The sequence below is a fragment of the Protopterus annectens genome, chromosome 1.part2 (genome assembly GCF_019279795.1).
Source record: "Protopterus annectens isolate FY-2018-M chromosome 1.part2, PAN1.0, whole genome shotgun sequence".
In the NCBI taxonomy this organism is placed as follows: domain Eukaryota; kingdom Metazoa; phylum Chordata; order Ceratodontiformes; family Protopteridae; genus Protopterus; species Protopterus annectens.
This window is the reverse complement of record NC_056727.1, coordinates 862,211,252-862,233,199: the sequence shown is the minus strand read 5'-3', so window position 1 is coordinate 862,233,199 and position 21,948 is coordinate 862,211,252. Positions and strand designations below refer to the sequence as shown.

At 41.8% G+C, this 21,948-nt stretch overlaps 1 protein-coding gene across 1 annotated transcript in view; it reads right to left on the bottom strand.

The window, feature by feature from the left end:
• Positions 1 to 21,948, bottom strand: part of LOC122792418 (trichohyalin-like) — a 261,589-nt gene that overhangs the window by 190,623 nt on the left and 49,018 nt on the right. The window contains exons 5-7 of the mRNA XM_044060207.1: positions 21,065 to 21,214; positions 20,419 to 20,541; positions 19,732 to 19,881 (exon numbers count right to left, since the gene is read on the bottom strand). Coding sequence (XP_043916142.1) covers positions 19,732 to 19,881; positions 20,419 to 20,541; positions 21,065 to 21,214 — 423 coding nt within the window. The remainder of the gene's footprint in view (positions 1 to 19,731; positions 19,882 to 20,418; positions 20,542 to 21,064; positions 21,215 to 21,948) is intronic.

Sequence of the window (21,948 nt, the reverse complement as noted above, 5' to 3'; positions counted from 1 at the left end):
AAAGTCAGTTAAAAGAGCTGTTCCCATTGTATATCATTTATGCATGAGAGGGAAAATTATCCAATAACTACAGGTGTGTGTAAATATATTACTCCTGAAATACAGTATATTAGACCACTAGGCCACTAGACCACTTGGCCAAGTCAACTCTCTTAAAGGCAAAAATATGACACTGTGGGTTATTTTACTTGTGATAGTAAATGTGTGGTTTATGCTTTGAAATGTTCCTGCAGTCTGGTTTGTACAAGAGAAACTGAGAGGAAATGTAAGACCAGATTGCAGAAACATGCTTGACATATTTGGGGAACTGCACATTATTTGACGTATCATAACAGCACGCCTAATTGTTTAAAAGTTAAAGTACTATACCATGTTGGTTGCAATATTGCGAGTGTGAAGAATATATCCGAGAAGAAAGAAGCTTTGTTGATTTTAAAACTCAACTTTGGTTCCAAGTGATTTCAATGCAACATGTAATTGGAAGGCATTGATGTAATGTAATTAATCTTTTTTTCCTCCCTTTTTATCTTATTTATTTTATTGGTCGATTGGCTGATTTGTGCTTATTACCTTTCTACATGTCTCATCTCTTGTAAAGGTTGTTATACTATTTTATTGGTCGATTGGCTGATTTGTGCTTATTACCTTTCTACATGTCTCATAAGTCGTGGTGGTGCAGCGGTAGCATTGTTGCCTCACAGCAAGAGGTTCTCAAGTTCGATTCTCGACTGGAGCGCCTTCTGTGTAGAGTCTGCATGTCCTCCCAGTGTTCGAGTGGCGTTTGAAAGACATGCGTAAATGGGTGTGCCTTCATTGAAGGTTGGGTGTCAAGATGGCACCTTGGCACCATAAAAATCTACTGCCAATCATTAGCGGACCAGAGTTCTGCTGTGGTGACCCCTAACCGGGAAAAGCCAAAAGAAGAAGAAGGAGACCTTTCTACATGTCTCATCTTTTGTAGAGGTTGTTATACCCAGGAAGGTCTGTTTTAAACCAAGTCATTTGTTTTTCAACCCCACTGGTATTGTACATATTCAAAACTACATTAGCCTTTTCCGCAATAATGTTTTCATTGTAGTGGAGCAATACCGATAGTGCACAAACTCATTCTCTAACTGAAGAATAGGGTAGACGTGTAAACCATGAGCACAGAAACATTGTCTTTTCTGTGAAGTACAAGAAGATGTTGGCTGGCAACAGGTAAATGAGTAGTTATATCAGTATTTTCTCCTTCTGTAATATATTTAATTCTGTGTGCCCACCCAGAAATTTACCAAATATATTTTTTTATTTATTAATGCATCTTTGCAGTCTATACAGCTAGAATGCCTTCAAGACACATTTGGACTACCTTTCTAATGATATACAATAGGGTGAATCTAGCTTTACCCAAGTCAGGGGACCAAACTGTGCAATGATCATAAAACTGCTTTTCAGTTCAATGCCTCATACTCAGATTATAAATGCTAAAAATCAAAGAGCTGCTATAATTAGCCTATACGGGTGTGAGTTAGAAAGGGGATGTTGACCCAGGTAACATAATTTGGTCTGCACACAACTTGATTATTTGGGTTTACTAAATCAGGATTTAGCCACCTGTGTGCAGATTGGTTCTAGCGAACCTTACATATATTCATGCCCGTGCCACTGGCTGGGGTCATGAATGATAACGGTCTTTTATTGGTCAGCTTAACTATTTCATTTACAAACAAGTGTGGACAAACTATACAGAAAAAAAAAATGAAAAAAATCAGGTGATTTAAAAATGAAACCAACACCACAGGGTGAAACTGTTACCACTGGAAGAGGCATCATTTGGGATTGTACAGACACTGTTGTTGTTTGTCTTTCGGCTTTTTCCCAGTAAGTGGTCGCCACAGCAGAACTCCGGTCCGCTAATGATTGGCAGTAGATTTTTTACGAAATGCCGAGGTGCCAGCTCGACGCTCAACCTTCAACGAAGGCACTCCCATTTACGCACGCATGTCGAACACTACCCAACCGCGGGGAGGACATGCAGACTCCACACAGAAGGCACTCCCAAGCCACACTGAAAATCGAACAGGAGAACCCCTTGCTGTGAGGTAACAATGCTACTGCCGTATGACCGTGGCATAACAACACATAAATAGCAGAGAAAAAATGGAAACATGAACCATAAAGCATCACTGAAAATGGAGTTCAGATCATATGAGTTCATCTAAATGCCAACTGTTAATAAAAGTAGAAGCAAGAAAAAAGAAAGCTATGTACTTACCCTAACAATAGGTTCATGTTGTCTGAGTTTCGTCTGGTTCAACTGTAGGTTAACAGATCCATCCTCAGCAGCAATTCTGAAGCTCTTCGGTTTGAGAGTTCTGACTCCTCTCCCACCCATAATCCCCTGAACTCCATCTGAGTACCTCATAATGAGTTTGTTCCCCCTTTAGATAATATATCCATATGCAGATCAATGCGATTGCATACCAATCATATAAATTCTATTCAAGACTTAACTCCTGCATGTATGACAGAAAAAAAATGGCACGGTTATGGGAAACCGACAGTAAGGACTGTTTCCAGACAGGAAATGCCAGAGCTGACCCCATCATCAGAACCCTGTTTGTGATAATTTGAAAAAGGGCAGGTGGGAGAGATGTTGAACTGGACAAAAATCAGATAATATGGATTTATTGTTATAGTAAATGCATAAAAAGAAGTTATGTACTCACCATAATGTTCCATCTGTGTTGTCCATTTTCATTCTTTCTCAACCTATGGGTTCAGATTCATTCCCTCGGATTTGACTCAGCTACTACAACAGCTCTTGGTAACCAAAAAACTCTTGAGTTTCTCCCTTACCCATAATGCACCGTTCCAAAGTACCTCAGATTTTGTTTACTAATAGCAGTAAAATAAAATACCAGAAGGATACAGAGAGATTATATCTGGAGCTCAGTACAAAGGAAGTGTCAACCCATGAACACATGCTCTTCTAGGAGTTTGGAAGGCAGGGGGCTAGTGGGTGGGGAGTTAAGGGAGAATGAAAATGAACAACGTAGATGGAACTTTATGATGAGTACATAACGTCTTTATCTAATGTTGTCAATTTTTGTTCTATCCCCACCTACTTTAGACCCTGGGAGGACTCAAGGAAGGGTGTTTCCTAGCACCACTAAACCCAATGTTGCTCTACCCCTGGAGACCAGATCCAATATGTAATGAGTAACAAAGGTAAGGGGAGAAGCACACATTGCTGCTGCACAAATGTCATCCATAGATGCTCTAGACTGGAAGACAAAAGAAGTTGTCATAGCCCTAATTGAATGGGCTCATAAAGGTGTCGATAAGGTCATGCCTAATTTGTTATAAATGAAGGAAATACAATTGGTGAGCCATCTGGCCAAGGTTACTTTGGTGACAGGCTTATCCAATTTAATATCCAAGAAAGAAACAAATAATTAGTCGGAGTTCCTGATATCTTTGGGTCTATAAAGATAAAAATGCAATTGTCTGTGAACATCTAATAAATGTAACAAGTATCCACCTTTGTTCTCAAATTTTGGAAAAAATACTGGTAAATTAAAAGATTGATTGATATCTGTCTCTGATACCACCTTTGGTAAAAAATGGATTTGTACACAGTAATACTCTGTCTTTGTGAAAAATCAAATATGGCAGTTGGGAAGACAAGGCTTGAACCTTGAAAACTTTCTTGAAGAAGTTATGGCTACCAAGAAAATAGTTTTCCAAAAAAGGAACTTGAGACCACACTTAGCTGCTGGTTCAAAACCAGTGGGGGTGATAGCCTGCAGCACCAAATTTTGGTCCCATAGGGGCTTTAAAAGAAGGGTCGCCCTCAGAAAGGTTTTGCAGAGTTTATGTGACACAACCAAAATACCTTGGAAACCAACATGAAAACTGGAAATTGTTGCTAATTGGACTTTGATTGCTGAAGAAGATGAACCTTCTTGAAAAGTCGAGCTAAAACGTCAAGAATATCATGAATGGGAGCTGAGAAAGGATCAATGTTATTCTGAAGAGCCAGGTGAAAGAATCATTTCCATTTACTGGAACATAGCATACGTGTAAATGGCTTATGAGAGGATAGGAGTATGTGTCAGATTGGAGAGGAGAGCATAGTTTGTCTGGCTATTACTGGAATTGTAGAAACCAGGCCATCAGCCTGAGACGGGGTATATCTGGGTAAATCATTCCTGTCAGTTGAGGGAGGAGGTCTGCAGTTGGATCCAGAATTCACGGTTGGTGAAGTAAGTGAGACCATAAAAAGGGGAACCAAATCTGTCAAGGCCAGTATTGTGCAATGAGGATTACTTTATTCTTCAACATGGTCACTTTCTGAAGAAATGTCGGGATTAGTGGAGTCGGAGGAAAGGCACAAAGAAGACCAAGGGGCCAATTGTGAAGAACAGCATCCCTTGGTGACTTGCCAATTGAGGGGATCAGGATGAAGTAGTTGCTGCACTTGTTTAGGGGAGAGGCAAAAAGATCACAGCAAGGCTGACCCCCATTAATGGAATATCCTTTCCATCACATTCTGACTGAGGGAACATTTGTGTGGTAGAAGAATGCACCTGCTCAGTTTTTCTGCTATTACATCGGACCACTACCTCTCTGAGAGGTCTCTGGCTCTGACTGAACCAAAGAACTCGCAGCAAATGTCGTATCCAATGATAGTGCTATTTTCGGATCCAAACCAGATGGAGATGCGCAACTTAGATCCGTGAACTCTGAAGTTTTGAAAGAAGTCAGAGGAGGATGTAAAGGAGGGGTAGCTGATGTATGGAACTCATGACCAGAAGTGGTAGGAGCCAAAAAAAAACCCTGGCATACTCTGTGCCCAGAGAAATTTTCTCACCAGTCTCTACAAGTCCTCTTCAGGCAAACTCCTACAAGAACATCAGAGAAGGTGACTTTCGTATTTCTAGAAAGGCAAAAGGCACTCTAAATGGAACCAGGTCTAATGATGATAAGTATTGGGTCCTTGGTAAAGCAGGTAGGCTTGAAGTCAAATCCATTGCTGTCTGATTCGGTGAAGGTTTAGACTTGTCCAAAGTCAGATCTGAAGAAGTGTATGGATCTAAATGTTTCCTTGTCCTGATTTTTGGATCCAAGGAAGTTGTAGGATCTGAAAGCTTATTTTTTTGGTTTTTTTTTTAACCGATGGATCCAACAGAGAAGTTGGAACTGACAGAAGTCTCTTCTTTGATGTTTCTGATGCTTTTGAGAAAGATCATGTTGATTTGCCCTTTTTTTTTTCGCTTTTCACAGGGGGAAGCTCCAGATAATGCCTCATTGAATGCTGATGGAAGTAGACCCTTAAGAATAAATTTATTTTTGCATCCAAACAGAGCTCTATGGTTGAACGCGTGGCATGCTGAGCAATCTTCCTGGTGATGGCGGTGTCCCAAACAATACACACAGTGTATGTGAATCAGAATAAAACATTTTTCTATCACACTTTCAATACTTTTTGAAGCCAGCTGGCCCTTTTTCTTTTTATGTCATACTGAGGAGCAGACAACAAGTTAAGCAAACAGACCAACAAAAGAAAACTGTTTTTTTTTTAAGTTAAAAAGAGAAAAGGAAGAAAAAAGGGGAGGGGAGTGTAAATACCAACAATGGTAATGGCGACTACACTAAGTATAAAGCTTAGGAATACTAAAGATAGTATTTAGAAGTACTTCTGTATGAAAAAGAAAAAAGAAATATCAGCAAAAAAGCAGTCACTAGGTAAGGGATATAGGCTAAAGCTAGAAAAAATAAACAGAGAAACCCAAAAAACTATTTAGAAGAGAAAAGAAGATTTAAATTCAGTTAAATACACATATGCTCAAGAGCAACTGGTCACCACATCTAATACGACTAGCAGCAAATGAGATCTGGATCTTAGGAAAGGTGCATTATGGGTAAAGGAAAAGCTCAAGAGTTTTTTGGTTACCATAAGCTATTGTAGTGGCCAAGTCAGAATCGAGGGATCGGATCTGAACCCATAGGTTGAGGATAGCTTTTGTATCCAATTTTGTCTATTTTTGTCTGATTCAACTATGGGGCAGAGTCCCAGGTATAAAGACCTGGGTGATATCAAGGAAGAACATTCCTGAGGATGAGGAAACCAAAGGAGGAGCATGATCTGGACTGCTATAAGTTGTTGACCAAGTCACTGCTGCACAACTATCAACAGGTAGTCTGCAGGCAAAGGTTTTTGACATGGCCACTGCCTTAAGCCTTAAGTTTAGAATGTAAAGACAAGCCATTTTTATTGTACACAAAGGGAATGCATTCAGATAACCATTCGGACAAGTAACTTAACTACTGCTTTGCCCAATTTAGGTTTTGTAAAGGCCACAAACAGCAGATCTGGCTTCCTAAACATTTTGATTCTATGAAGATAAAAACCTAAACTGGTGATGACCATCCAGCATATGTAGCATGTATTCATCCTTGTTTGAAAATCTTAGAAAAAAAACTGGTGGGTTTATTGACTGATTAAAATTAGCTTTGGATGCCACCTTAGGAGATGTGGATGTATTAGTCCATAAGGAAAAGCACTTGCAACTCAGAAATCCATATGGCTGAAGTGACTGCACAGACAAATTGTTTTCCCAAGAAAGGAATTTCAAATCAGCTGATGCTGTGGACTGAAATGGTGGCTGAGTCCATGCTTATAACATGAAAGTAATATTTCAAAGAGGTACCGGGTCTCTGATAGGAGACCACAGAAAAAAGGTTCCTTACTTGAAGGTCCTAGAGATTCTCAAACAGGCTAGAGAGCTGTCATTCTGAACTATTTGGAAACTAGAGATAGCTGCCATTTGTGCTTTGATAACTGACTAGCTGGAACCATTATGAAAAGGTTCCGACAGAATTCTAAAATGGAAGAGATGGGGCAGAAAATGGATCCAAACTCCTGGATGTAGTCCAAATCGAAAATCATCACTTCCATTTACTATTCTATTATTTTAGTAGTGGTCTGTTTTAGGGATGCTGATATCTGAAAGACTGAAGGGGGAATCCTGGCATTTTTCAATAAGGTTAGAACTGGAAGAACCAAGCAGTTAATTTCATGGCTTTCTTATTCAGAGAAGGCAGTCTTGCCAGGTGTATTAGTAGATATGGATAATGACTTAGCATCCATGGATAATGTACTAATAGAGGCCACAGGAATGGGAACCATGTTTGTCGGGCCAGAAGGGGGCAAGGAGGATCACCTTGGCCTTGCACATTCTTTTTTTATGCATGAACTTGTTTATTAAAGGCAATGAGGGAAAAGCACAGAGGAGACCTGGGGGCCAATTGTAGACTAGAGCATCCCTTCATGATTGTCTCTGTGGGGGGATCAGGGCAAAGTAACTGCTGCACTTGTTGTTTGGGTAGGACACAAAAAGGTCACAGCAAGGTTGGCACAAGTGATTGAAAATCAAGATTGTCATTGTTGGATTGAGTGTCCACTTGTGAGTCATCAAACTATATCTGCTCATCTTGTCTGCCAGAACACTAGATGATCCTGAGATGTAAACTGCTATCAGAAAGCAGTACAACGACATCACCAATTGCCAGGCTCTTGTGGCTTCTCGACACAGTGGATAACAGCATGTTCCTCCCTGATGGCTGATGTACCAAACCACCAATATATTGTCCATCTATACTGATATCACACCCCTGGGGAGAACATCCTGAAAGGCCTGCGATGCTATGAATGCCCTCATCTCCAAAACACTGATGTGAAGGTTCACATCTATATCTGACCAAGTGCCCTTGACAGTCTTCCCTTCAAAATGTCTCCCACCCTAGAAGGCAAGCATCTCTCATCACTACCTCCACTGGGAGGTCTGTATGGAACATACACCCTTCTACCACTGAATGAGACATGATCCACAAGGATATATGTTTCCTGCAAATTTGAGTAAGCCAAATGTTGGTGTGAAGCGGATAATACATTTGGGACCATTGCACCACTACAGTCCACTTAAATACTCTCATGCAGAACCTGGCCAATGGAGCCATGAAGATTGTGGAAGCCAACAGACACAATAAGTAAAGAATTACTCCTGCCGGCAGGCAGATGTGATGGAGAACATGAGTGGCAGAGAGGTGTAGGGAGATTTGGATGACAGGTGAGCTGCAAGCTTGTGTCCAGGTGACATCCAATGAATTATTTCTGTTGAGAAGGAGTAAGATGAGTTTTGGTTAGACTGACCATGATCTGTGCTTCCTGCATTAGCGGGAGCAGAAGATCCCAATGGTGTAATAACAGGTTGCTGGACATAGTGGTTAGGAGACAATCATAGAGGTATGGGAAAACCTGGATCCCTAGCAGGGAAGACATGCTGCCATCATCTTCGTAAACACCATGGGGGCTGTGGTGAGACAAAATGTCAGGGCTCTGAACTGATAATGCTTGGCTTCCATATGGAAACAGAAAAATCTCCTTGAACACTTCTCTCTCTACACATGGTAGTAAGCATCACAGAGATCTATGAAGCACATCCAATCATCCATCCTCAGCAGAAGTAAAATGGACTGAAATGTGACCATCCAGAATTTGTCTGTTTGACATTCTGATTTATATGGCTCAGAAGTCTCCAGTTTTCCTGGGAACTAAAACAAACCTTGGGTAGACTACAAATTCTAAGTGGTCTTCGGTGACTAGTTGGATGACTTGTTTTTCTAACAGTTTGGAAATTTCTGCAGCTGCAAGTTCCCACTGACTGGGTGAAACATTGGGAACTGTCTTCTTCTTGACAGGCGGAAGGGAAAATAGTATGGAACGGCCTCTGGAAATTATGTTTAGGACAATTCTATGCCTAATCTACCTAAAAGCATTAACAGGCTAATAATGTCTAGCTAAATGGAAAAACTAATCTAAAATCTCTCAGTAAGGGGAGGAGAGGAAAAGGAAGCAAAATCTTCCAGATAACACCAGAAAGGATATATAAAGCAAAAGCTGTCAATGGCACAACAAAACCCATCAGCCAGCAAACAAGATCTGAGGTGGAGTTCATGGAATTATGGATATGGCAGTAGTCAGAGCCCTGGAACCAAAGAGTGTCAGAATCAGTGCCAAGATTGAATCCCATTGGATCCCACAACCCATAGTTGAATCGGATGGGAACATACATTAGATTCACATATTTTAGTCAAATGAAAAAGGACAAAAATTATTAATTATTGAAATAGCTACTTTAAGTGCTTATAGTGTCCTATAGACAGAGATAAAGTCATAAAATACCATGAAATGCAAGCATAAATTAGAGCAATTCAGGATAAAGACACCCAAACAATTCTGACAGTAGTAGAAGCAACAGGACAAATAATTTTAAAGTATACTTAGATATGCTACTAATATATGTAAACACCACATAAACTACAGAAGGTGGTGATTCTGGGTACATTGCATGCAGGTGCTTAAGAGACCATGCCTGGTAAAAATCAAAGGCTGAAGTAATCCTAATTTAGTGAATTCTAATCTTACTCTGACTCTAGAATGGAGTCCATTCTTGTATTTTCCAAACCCAAAACATTTGGATAAATTAAAAAATAGAAACAGTGATAAACATTTAAGATTGCCTCCATTCAAGGCATCTGTATATAAGCACAGAGTCCTCCAACATGCATCTGCATATAAGCACAGAGTCCTCCAACATTCTTTAAGTAAATCCAACAAGTGTAACCATAATCTGCTGCAAGTAACATAAATCAAAGAATACTCAGCTTCATTATAGGTGGGTCAGACTGCAGTATAACAATGTACTCAGTTAATAAATGGTGGTTCTCTTCAGACAGATGCTGTCATAAGAGACTTGGGTAGGCACATGAACAATTCTCTCCCATTCAATCATGTTTCCACTACAGTCAGGAAATCCTTCTATCTGGCCCAGTTAATTTCTGGGAATACCTACAAGTTCCAAAGAGGAAATCCTACCACTGTGTTTTTCCTTTATCAGGAACATCATTGAAAACAATGTCTCCTTTGGTATGTACAAATGCTAGCATATCAAATGGAAAGGCAGCAAAGATACCTAATCAAGAAAATAAAATGCCATGAATCCTTCAACTATCCCAAAAGATAACCAGGACTCTCCTTATACATATTAGCCTACAGGCTGCTCCAAGATGACCTATGTGTTGCATGAAAATCTGTCCTATTTAACCTCCTACTTCTTTGCAAAACCACAAACACTCATACTAAGGACTCAAACCTACACTAACAAATGAGACTTGCTGGAGAGATAGGTTCTTAATTCAACATACACCCAGCTTATGGAATAAAATACCAGTACAGGTCAAACAAAGAAATACTCTGACTACCTTTAAGGCTGATTGTGATAATTAATTAGATGGGCAGGAATACATTTATATCACAATTATTATGTACAGCCCTGCTGAATTTTTGAGGTGTACACTATTAAGTGCTTGAGCAGGGAGAAACAAACCTTTGGGTGTGTCTGACTAAACATGTATATGGCTAGAGAGCTTATGGTTCTTGGGATTGCTTGGTGGTATTGTTCCTATGAGTTCGCACTATCACATTAAGAGACATGTAATGTACACTTCTGCGACACCGTCACTAAATCATTTCAGAGTAAAAAGTTGCAGTCTTGAAGAAGTGTCACTACATGGCAACATTATTTAGAAAGATAATAATAATAAACAGTCATTTTGTAGGGTAACAGTAATAATTGTACAATATAACAAATGTAATTCCACCAAACCCACCAAGGCAAGGCTCCAGACACCACTTGTATTTTTCAGTGCTTTTGTTCAACTTATTTTTAAACCAGAACTTCATCACAAAATACAAGTAAAAAAATGAAACAGTTTAACAAGATTGCCAACATCATGTGACTTAACTGATCCAATCAACTTTCAAAAAAAGTGAGTGTTATCAGATAGCTAAAATGCATTGGCTAAGAGTTCAAAACACAAAGAAAATAATAAAACAGGGATAAAAATGTCTAACATGAAACAAATGATGTGCACAAACAAACAACCATCAACACAATTTATGCATAAGTAAAAAACATTTGATATTAATGTGTTTGTTTAATCCAGGATAGCAATCAGCTCTTAATCAAATTTCCCATGCGGATTCATGGCATTCTAGCAAGCTGTTACAGTTTTTCCCATGCTGATTTATGGCATTCCATTGTACAACAATATATTAAGAAATATGCATCCATTTCCAGTGAGAGTGTCCCAGCTTGGCTCTGATTTTGTACATAAAACATACCAAAAATGGATAAAAAATAAGTTATGTACTCAACATAACGTTCCATCTCCTAGTAGTTGGACTTCATTTGTCATCAACCTGTGGGTTTCGGATCTGGATCAGATCCGAGATGGCAGCTTCACCAGCATTTGATCCGAGCTCCAAGCTCCTCCCCTTTCCAATAATACCCTTCCATCTCCTTCCTTCCCTCAGATCGAGCTTGTTATACCATACACATAAAAAACCTGATCCAATATACCTTACCAAGAAAGAAGAACAGGAGAAGCGCATAGGCACACTCTCCTGCAATAACATAATGAAAAGGTCATGGGGAAGGAGGGAGGGAAGGTTGATGACAAATGAAGTCCAGCTACTCAGATGGAACGTTATGGTGAGTACATAACTTCTTTATCTGAAGTAGTTGACTTCATTTGATAATCAACCTGTGGGACAGAGTCCCCAGCTACCAAACTTTTGGGTGGCCCTCATGGAAGGATATTTCGGAACACCGCGGAGCCAAAGGATGCTCTTCCCCTAGATGTCATGTCCAGCTTATAATGGGAAATGAAAATGTGAGATGAGGACCAAGTAGCTGCTGAACAAACATCATCCAGAGACACCCAAGACCAAAAGGCCGCTGACGTAGCCATGGACCTGGTAGAATGGTCATTAATCCTACCCAGAAGAAACATGCTTCTGTATTTGTAAACCTGAAGGATGCAAAGAGAAATCCATCTGGCAATGGTTACCTTATAAACCTGTATGCCCAGAAAAGGTGGAGAAAAAGACACAAACAACTGGTCAGACTTGTGAAAGACCTTAGTCCTGTGTAAGTAGAAATGCAGCTGTCTATGTACATCTAATAAATGCAATTGATATTAACCTCTATTCTGAAAATTTGGAAAGAAAATGGGTAAATTGATCATTTGATTGATATTTGTTTCAGAGGCCACTTTTGGAAGAAAGGAAGGATTAGTACAAAGTGAAACCCTGTCTATATGGAAAATCATATATGGAGGTTTGACAGATAGTGCCTGGAGTTCTGTAACTCTCCTAGATGAGGTAGGAGCCACTAGGAAGGTTGTCTTCCAGATAAAAATTTTAGATCCACAGAAGCAGCTGGCTCAAAAGGTGGAGCAACCAGAGCTTCCAAGACTAGGGTAAGATCCCATGGAGGGGTACAATCTTTAACCGGAGGTCTTAAAAGAAAGGTACCCTTAATAAAGGTTTTGCAAAGTCTGGAGGAAGCTAATGAGGCCATGTTCTCACCTATATAGAAATTGGAAATGGCAGCCAGTTGAACTTTCTGTAGAAGAGCTAGCACCCTACTGGAAAATGTACGCCAAAAACTCAAAGATTGCTGGGACAGGAGCTGTGAAAGGATCCAAATCCCTTTGAGAAGCCCAGATAGAGAAAGGCGTCCATTTGCTATCGTATAGTTTTCTGGTGGACGATTTATGAGCTGCCACCTTGACCGGAGAGGATAGACCCGAGTCCTAGCAATTAAGGGAACTGGAGCAGCCAAGCAGTGAGCTTCAGATTGGCCAGGTCTGGATGAGGGACCCTCAATGGGTGTGAGATGAGATCTGATATCAAATCCAAGACCCATGGAGGAACTATTAGATGAGACCAAAGGAAGGGAAACCGGACTTGGCAAAACCAGAATGGGGTGATGAGGATTACTTTGCTCCCCAAACTGTGAGCCTTCTGGAGGAATTTTGTCATGAGAGGTAAAGGGAGGTAAGCATAGAGAAGACCAGGAGGCCAAGCATGGACCAGAGCATCCCTGAGGGATTCCCCCTGTGGGGAGATCAGAGCAAAGAACTCACTACACTTTACATTGGAAGGAGATGCGAAGAGAATGCAGCAAGGCTGACCCCACTCGAGAAAGATCTGCTCTGCTACAGAAGGATACAGAGACAATTCGTAAGTCATCAGGATAGTCCTGCTCAGTTTGTCCGCCAGAATGTTGGATCAACCCGGAATGTGCATTGCTACCAGAAAATGGCAGGTGCAGATTGCCCATTCCCACACTCTCAAGGCCTCGAGACAAAGGGGATAAGATCTAGTCCCTCCCTGCTTGTTGATGTACAAGACCACTGACATGTTGTCTGTCTGAATCGCAATAGTTCCCAGAGGGAGAAAGGCATAAAGGGCCTGCAACCCTAACAAGACCGCCCTCATCTCTAGAACACTGATATGCAATTTGGTCTTGTTCAGGGACCACGTGCCTTGGACTGTCCTGCCCAGGGAATGACCCCCCCCCACCCTAGTTGGGAGGTGTTCATGGTCACTGTGGCTTAGGGAGGTGCTGCAATAAATATTCTTCCTTCCAACTAGTTCTGAGGAGTGTATCCACCAGAGGAGGGACTTCCTGCAAGCGTCACTTATGTGAATTGGATGTGTCAACGGCAGATCTAATAATGACCACTGGAGTGCTAATATCCACTGTAGTACTCGCATATGCAGATGAGCACAGGAAAGAAGAGTAATGGTGGCTGCCATGGAACCTATGGCTCATAAAACCGCCTTGGCTGTAGGAAGATGAGACTGAAAGATCACAGACACATGGAGTCGTAGGTTTCGAACTCTCTCCGGAGTTAGGTTTGCAGCGTATCTATCCTCCCTCCAATGTAGTTTAAGACCTGAACTGGGTTTAGAGAAGACTTGGAGCTGTTGATTGTAATTCCCAGACCTCTGACCTGATAAACTAGATGCCTGGAGGGAGCAGCAAGGAGCCAATTGTCCAGGTACACGTAGACCTGTATCCTCTAAACATCAGGTGAGCTGCTACTACTGCCATGACCTTGGTAAACACCCTGGGGTCTGTGGTGAGACCAAAGGGTAGGGCTCAAAATTGATAGTGACTAGCCCCTAGCCGAAACCAGAAGAACCTTGGGAGCATCTGTGCATCTTTATATGGTAGTACACATCCTGGAGTTCTATTGAGCACATCCAGTCATTCTCTGGCAGGAAGGGCAGGATGGATTGTAAAGTGACCATCCAGAACTTCTCTTTGGCAACTGACAGGTTTAGGGTGGAAAGGTTCAGAATAGGCCTTAGGTCCCCCATCTTTTTTGGCACCAAAAAGAACCTGGAATAGATGCCTGATCCAGACTGATCTCGGGGGAGGGGCTGGATAACTCATTTCCTTAGCAGCTTTTCTATTTTGAGCACTGCTGCCTCCCTTTGCATGGGTGGAATGTCTGGGAGGTGTTTTGGAGGAATGGGAGGAACCACAAAGGGGATGGTATAACCTCTGGATAGGATTCGAAGCACCCAATGATCTGTTGACATGCACTACCATGCTGTCAGGTGCAGCGAAAATGACCCCAGACTGCCTCCAGAGCAGAGCAGTCAGGCTTGGACCCCCCCCCCGCCTCTGGGCTGGTGTCTGTCTGGTCTCCCTCTGTCTCCAGGGGAAGATGAGTCCTGAGTGTCCTGGGAATATTGTGATTTCTAAAACCTCATCTTCTTTTGCCCCCACTGATTCCTGGAAAAGGATCTTTGGGGGTTAGCGAAGCAGATCCCAATGGCAGACAATGTCTTCCCATCCTTTTCACTCTAGACCAACATGTCGAAACGTCTTCCCGAACAAGGAAGAACCATCATAAGGGGAATTCGCGCAAGACGCCTTAAAGAGTTCCGTGAAAAGACATAGCCTGAGCCAGGCATGTTGCCTCATGCCAATGCCAGACCCAGCCACCCTTGCCTCTCCTTCAGTGGCATGCGAAAGTAGATGCATGGACTGTTAGAAACCGCATTAAGAGTGGCCATTCATGCGGAGAATATTCATTTATCCTCCAGTGACATGGACTCCGGGGGGGGGGGGGGTGACTCAGTTAGCTCCTTGACCAGGTTGCTCTGTAGTCGAGTGATGTGGGCTAAATAATTCAGCACCCTTAAAGAAAAGGTGGCTGAAGCACATGTCCACTTTCCTAGGCAATCCATCGTCCTGGACTCTCGGTCGGGGGGATGGACCATAGAACTTTCCTGGGCTAGTTCTTTCTTAGTGGCAGCTACTACCACCATGGCATCCACTGGTAACCCCTTGTTCTAACTGGGTCTGTCGGCAGGAGGACTCAAAATCTTGTTGGGATGATTCAGGATTGGCTCCATGGTGTCCGGTTCCTTCAATGCCTGGGTGGTAATAAGATCCACCAAGGGATCTGTGGGGGGGAGGGCACCCAGGAGGTAGATGTGCCCGTGCTGAAGTCCTCCAGAAACACCGACTCATCCAAGGAAGGCTTGGAGTTGGACCAACCTCCCACTGCTGCCGCAGGAGTTCCGTGATGTCCCCAAAGGAGATATCGTCGGGGGTGATCTGTGGGAACATTCCCCTTCCTCCAAATTGGTGTCCTTGGTGAGGGAATCTGGGGAGGAGTCCAAGTGCCTCCTCTAGCATGTTCATTTGCAAGGAAATTCTTCAGTGGGGCTCTCCAGAGAAGGCTTGCAAACTACCTGTGGTTCCTCGAGGGGAACTGTCTGGGGCACATCGAGTATGGGCTGTCCTTGCATGGGCAAAATGGCTGAAGATACACCCACAGACGAGGGAGTTGGGGTGGAGTCTGAGGAGATGGTCAGGGGTCTCAATCCGATGGAGAGAACCCTTTCCACCATGTTGAAAGCCAAGGGAGAGTGAGTCTCTCGGGAAACTAATAAGGAAGATGCTCTCCCCGGATCTGACGGGGGGATCGGACCTGAGCCTGCTGGAACCGAGATGCCGAGGAGAGGGGCCTGACTTGACAAAGTCAGCACCAAAGGAGAAAAGCCCAACCCCCCGGATCTGACCCCCAGGCTTCAGCTCCGAGAGCTGTTTGGGTCCGAACTAGTCGGGTCCGATGCTCTCAAGGTAACGGCTGGCATCGAGGTACTCAGTACCATCGGCACCGACCCCCTGACTCCAGAACCTCAAGGATCTATAAACTCCGATATCGGGGGTTGGACCAGAGAAGGAGATATCAGGGCAAAAAAGGGAAGCAAGCTCCCCCTCCAGAGGGAGAGGGGCCTGACAAGACCCCCATTTGAATCTGGGTGCGAATAAACCTTTGCATCATTTTGTCCATGTCTGCCTCACTCAAACGTCTGGTGGAACATGTTGAGGCCACCGACGCCGACCAGGAGGGTCGATGTGCAGAGGCCCTGGAAGAAGGTCTAGGCTCCTCTGGGTCCGGCAAGAATCTGGGCAAGTGGACTGAGGAGAAACTGGTCTAGTAACTAAATGTTGCTTTGGAGGAGGACCCAATGGATCCGATCGGTCCAGGGATCTCTTCCTGCCCTTCTCTCTCTCTCTCTTTTTCTTTATCTTTGCCTTTTCCCTTCTCTTTCCTATGCTCCCTATCCGTAGACCTATGACCAGGAGTTTGAGTCCCGGTCTGAGAGGGAGGGGAAGTGATTGTGGCTGAGGAAGAAGCAGTCACAGCTGTGACCGTAAGAGAAGCAGAGGCAGCTGCCTCTGTAGCAGGAAGAAGTCCTTTAAGGATTAGTTTTGCCCTGTGATCCTTCAATGCCCTAGGGTTAAACCCCGCACAAATCGAGCATTCTGTTGAAATATGGGAGGCTCCCAAACACATCACACACAGAGTGTGGCCATCAGCCAGAGATAACTTATGGCCACACTCTAAAGTCCTAACCTGCACGCCACACACACACACACACACACACACACACACACACACACACACACACACACACACACACACAGACTCGTGTCCACTGACTAGCAATAAGGGGGAGGGATAGGGCCTACTCTAAGTACTATGCTAAACCTTTCTACCTTTTTTTTTTTTTAAAAGGGGAAACCACAACACATAACGAAGTGGAGGTTAAGCAAGGGAAAGGGAACCTACCAGCAACAAAAACACCCAAAAACTATCCAAAAAAGCACCTACCATGCCTGAAGCTCTGAGACCAAGCTGCTTGGCAAAGCTGTGGCAAATGAGATCTGAGGGAAGGAAGGAGATGGAGGGGTATTATGGGTAAGGGGAGAAACTTGGAGCTTGGATCAGGTGCTGGTGAAGCTGCCGTCTCAGATCCGATCTGGATCCGAAACCCACAGGTTGTTGATCAAATGAAGTCAATTACTTCAGATTTCTGATTAACCCATGGAATACCAAACATATTACTGTACTAAAATACAGCTGAAGTCATAAAGCTCTGAAAACCTGGACAAACCATATCATACAGCTGTGCCACAGAGTATAGTATCTCACAGCTAAACAATGTTACTAACAAAATAAATATATTAAAACAAAAATTCACTTATAAAATTCCAGTGAAGCAATGAGAATCAGGCAAATGTTTACTCACTTATATTCTAGAATATCACTTGGTCAACTCATCATAAATTCATAGTTTTATACCAGGCAGTTGATATAGTAGGCCACTAAAGATACAGAAACTGCATTTCCCATGGTTTAATCCTTCTTTCTATAACAGACTGTACAGCTAGACCTGGAAGGAATTTGTGTGGTATCCCATCAGCTCATCTAGGCTGGACATTAATAAGAGTAGGAAACTAATTTGAAATAAGAGGGATTTTGTTTCAAAGGAACAGAGATTTTTTTTAGTAGGCAAGCCTTCCCATTCCATTTGTTTATGTTAAGCAGAAAGTTCAAGTCTCTTGAGCAGTTATTTGTTATGTTTCTGGTTTTAAGTAGGACTGGGTTATTTGTAGCCTTGTAAATATGATCACTTAATAGCCTATAAGACATGGAGAAAAGTGCTAGAGCTTTTAAGTACTATGTGTAGCTCACTGTGTGACATTTTTGGAGAGGATATGTTGAGATTTTTCAACATGAATCATATTTTGACAGATTCACATCAAAGAGGTATATTTTTTTACTGCAGGCCTGGTAAAGGAAGAGTATCTAGGGATGATAACATCCCTGGAGCTAGAAGATATGCCTTTGGTAATCAGATGAGCTAGATAAAAGGATGTCTTAACTAGAGAAAATACAAGATAGTCAAATAAGAGTTCAGTGCCCACAGAGGTGCCTAGGTCTCTAATCTGTGTCCATCCTAAAGGGTGTGTTATTTATGTGGTGTTTGCAGGGGGTGTTATTCACTCCCAAATGTAACAATACTACACTTATTAGCTTGATAACATAGCCCAGGCACCAAGGGATAGTGCAACTTATACCTCCTTGGCGAATATGAGTGTCACCAGGAGAGTTTATGATGGCTCCCAGTTTGCAGTCAAATGTAAATATTGTCAGAGATGCTTGATGGCTGCTTTGACAACAACAAAATACACGTTGAATAGAAGTGCCCCTATTACAGATCTCTAGCAACTCCACTAATGAGTAGCATTTTTGATGTCAGTGTGCACCAACCCTGACTGAATGCCTTCTGTCAGTGAGACAGTTTGTGAACTAGCAGTTTGCATAGGGTTTGTATTTAGCTGGCTTAGTTTATCAGTAATGCTTGAGTGAGGAATGGTGCTAAAGGCTGTGTTAGGTAAAGTTAAGTGATTTGTATCTAGTTACCCTCATCTGTTGCCTCAGTAATACTTCTGAAGAAGTCTACCAGATCTTGTAAGACACAATCTGCAGTTTATAAAAGCAAATTTGTTTGGATTAAAGGATTGCAGACTGTCTATATTCATTTTTTATGATCTCCATAAAGATATCTTCCATTACCCTTCAGATGATGCTGGCATGGCTAATTGGCCTGTAGTTACCAGGAATGGCGGTGAGACTATGCTAATGGTGGTGGACCACATTTGATGTTCTCTAGGCTGCACTTACAAAGCCCTTGGTGAAGATGAAACTGAATACAAATTTTTCAGGGGATCACTGAGGTAGTACTTCATACTATTGAGGAAGCAGTCTGGTATATTATCTAGACCCAAAGAGCTAGTGTTCTTGGGCTTGGAGAGTGCCTTTACTGCTCTATGGTACTTTCATGAGAAGTGCAGATAAGGTGGTATAGTACAGGGAGCTGAGAATGAATGGGGGAAAAGACTTTATTTTCTAGCATATCTCCTGTGCTGTTATGGACTTAGTAGGTTTGCTTTGTCATTATAGTCAGACTAGTTGGAACAATGTTATTGAGATAATCTGCATGGGTTGCAGTTGTTACGAAAGGATTTTTGCAGTTGGCCAAAATCAGAGATGGTGGAATTTTGGATGAAGACTAATGAGCGACCACCACACACATCTACCCTCTGAACAGAATCTGAATGTGTGGTAGGCATGGGCACCTGGTGGGGTGCTTGTGCTATCTTTGCATTATACAACCACATAAAAACTCCAAAACTCTCCCAATAATCCACACCCAGACATTTATTTTTGCTTAAGTAAACAATGTGTGAAAGATGGCTTCTCATAAACATAAATGAGGCCAAATGAAAACTAGAAATACAATTATCCTCATTTCTTTGACATTTTGAAGAATATTTTAATGTATTACAGTAGGAAAAAACTGAAAGAATGAGAGATGACATTTTGCACCTTACAAAACAAAATTTCATTAAAGAACCATTTGCAACTTTTGTGTTAGTATAAGGTGTTGCTTACCTGACTAGGAACCACTTCTGCTCTTTGATCGATACGGCACTCCTGTACTACTTCTGCCTCTTGCTTCTTTTCTGTTTCTTCTGAAGTGGAGGAGAAAGGCTTGGTTTCTGCTTGGATTGTTCTCTTTACATTTTTAGAAATGTCTTCCTCCTTAGTGCAAGGCAGAACAAACACAGAATATGAGCACAGAAACATGATAAATGATGGTAGAGGGACAGATCGTTTAATACAATACTATGGGTAAATAAGATTTGAGATGTAAGGATTTGAAATACTTGTGTCTTAATATACCAACACAAAATGGAGGGAGCAATCAAGTCAAGACTCTTGACTCTTTTGTAAACGAAGCAGTGGATGTGCTTCATGTTACTTATTTGTAGGGTTAATCAAATAACTATGTAGGTAATTCATTTATGTGTTATCCATTTAAGTGAACTGATCATTTTCAGAACCATTTCACTAACAACCTCGGCCAGAGGCAAGTGTAAATGCACATCCTATGGGGAAACTTAATGTAAAGAACCAGAAGTCTGACTCTGGAAGTAGATAGGCATTAAAAAAACAGACAAAAGCACTAGAAACTGCAGTAATATCTTGCCATCATGCCTAGAAAGGAATTAAAGAAAAAGTTGCATTTTGTGGAGTAGTATAATCTGCCCCTACCTGGGAAATCTTTGCTTCTTTTACCTGTTCATACATCTCTGGCCATTCCGCAGCATCTTGTTTGTTTTCAGTTTCTTCAGAAGCACCACAGGGTGACGAGTTATCAGGAGAGATTCTTTCCTTCTTAGACGTAGTGGTGCCTTCCACCTTAATACAAAACACAACATACAAAAAATAGAAATACAGAAGCAACAAAACTGATATGGAGAATTTATTTAATATACTACTTAAGATAAATAAAATCAGGGAAACTGACATTTTTATATTTTTGTACCCAAATATACCAAATGAAAGCACATGTACCAAGAAAGTAAAGCATCTCCTAATACTCTGAAACCTTTGCATCAAGATTGGCTTGTAAAATTGATCTCTAGGGTCAACTAAATCAATAAAACAATTTATGTTTAATTTATGTAATTTTAACCATGTAACTAATCTAGTAATTTTTAGACCATGTTCATCCAGAACAAGTCAGAAGGTAAGTGTAATTGCACAGTATATGGCAACAGCTTTAATCACAGGAAATCAAGTCTGATGCTAGAAACATGGAGTGCATTTTTAAGTAACATGGATAAATGCTGTAGAAAATGTACTGTTTTGCACCATACTGAAATAAGAATTTTATGAAGCTGCCATTTGCATTCATTGTATAAATACAAGTTACCCCCACCTGAGTAATGCTTGCTTCTGCTATTTGTTCATTCAGCATTTCCTGCCTTTCCTCAGTCTCCTTTTTCTTTTCAGTTTCTTCAGAAGAATTGGATGGAGACATCTTATTTGGACTCTTTCTTCTCTTTTCAGCTTTAGAGGTCTTTTTCATCTTAATGCAAAACAAAACATATATACAATATGAATACAGATGCAACAAAAAGGATAGGGGTAATTCACCTAATGCACTACTTAAGATACTAAATCCAGGGAAACAGATTTGTTTAGATTTTTGCGCCCTAATATGACAACTGAAAGCATGAGGAACAAGCAATTAAAGACTCAAAGCATCTCCAGAGACCCTGCAAGTTAAGTAGCAAGTGTGCCTTAGGATACTTAATTCTAGGGTTAGCCCAAGAAATAAGCAATTTAATATTAATGTATTTCTTAGCCATATAAGTGAAATGATCATTTTCAGTCTCTCGCCATCAGCAACCAATGCTAGAAGGGCAAATGCACATCATAAAGGGATAATTTAATCTAGCAGAGTTGAAATGTTCTTGGGCAGCCGCGGTGGTGCAGCGGTTAGCGTTGATGCCTCACAGCAAAAGGTTCTCTGGTTCGATCCCTGGCTGGGTTGCCTTCTGTGTGGAGTCTGCATGTCCTCCCTGTGGTTGCGTGGGTTTCATCCGGGTGCTCCGGTTTCCTCCAAAAGACATGTTGTAGGTGGATTGGACACTCTAAATTGGCCCTAGGCATGAGTGTGTGCGTGTGTGTGCCTTCTGCGGAAGGCTGGGCTCTGGGCTGGCAACTTGACACCTTAAAACTCCACTGCCAATCATGAGTGAGCAGGTGATCCGCTGTGGCGACCCCTAACCGGGAAAAGCCGAAAGAAGAGTTGAAATG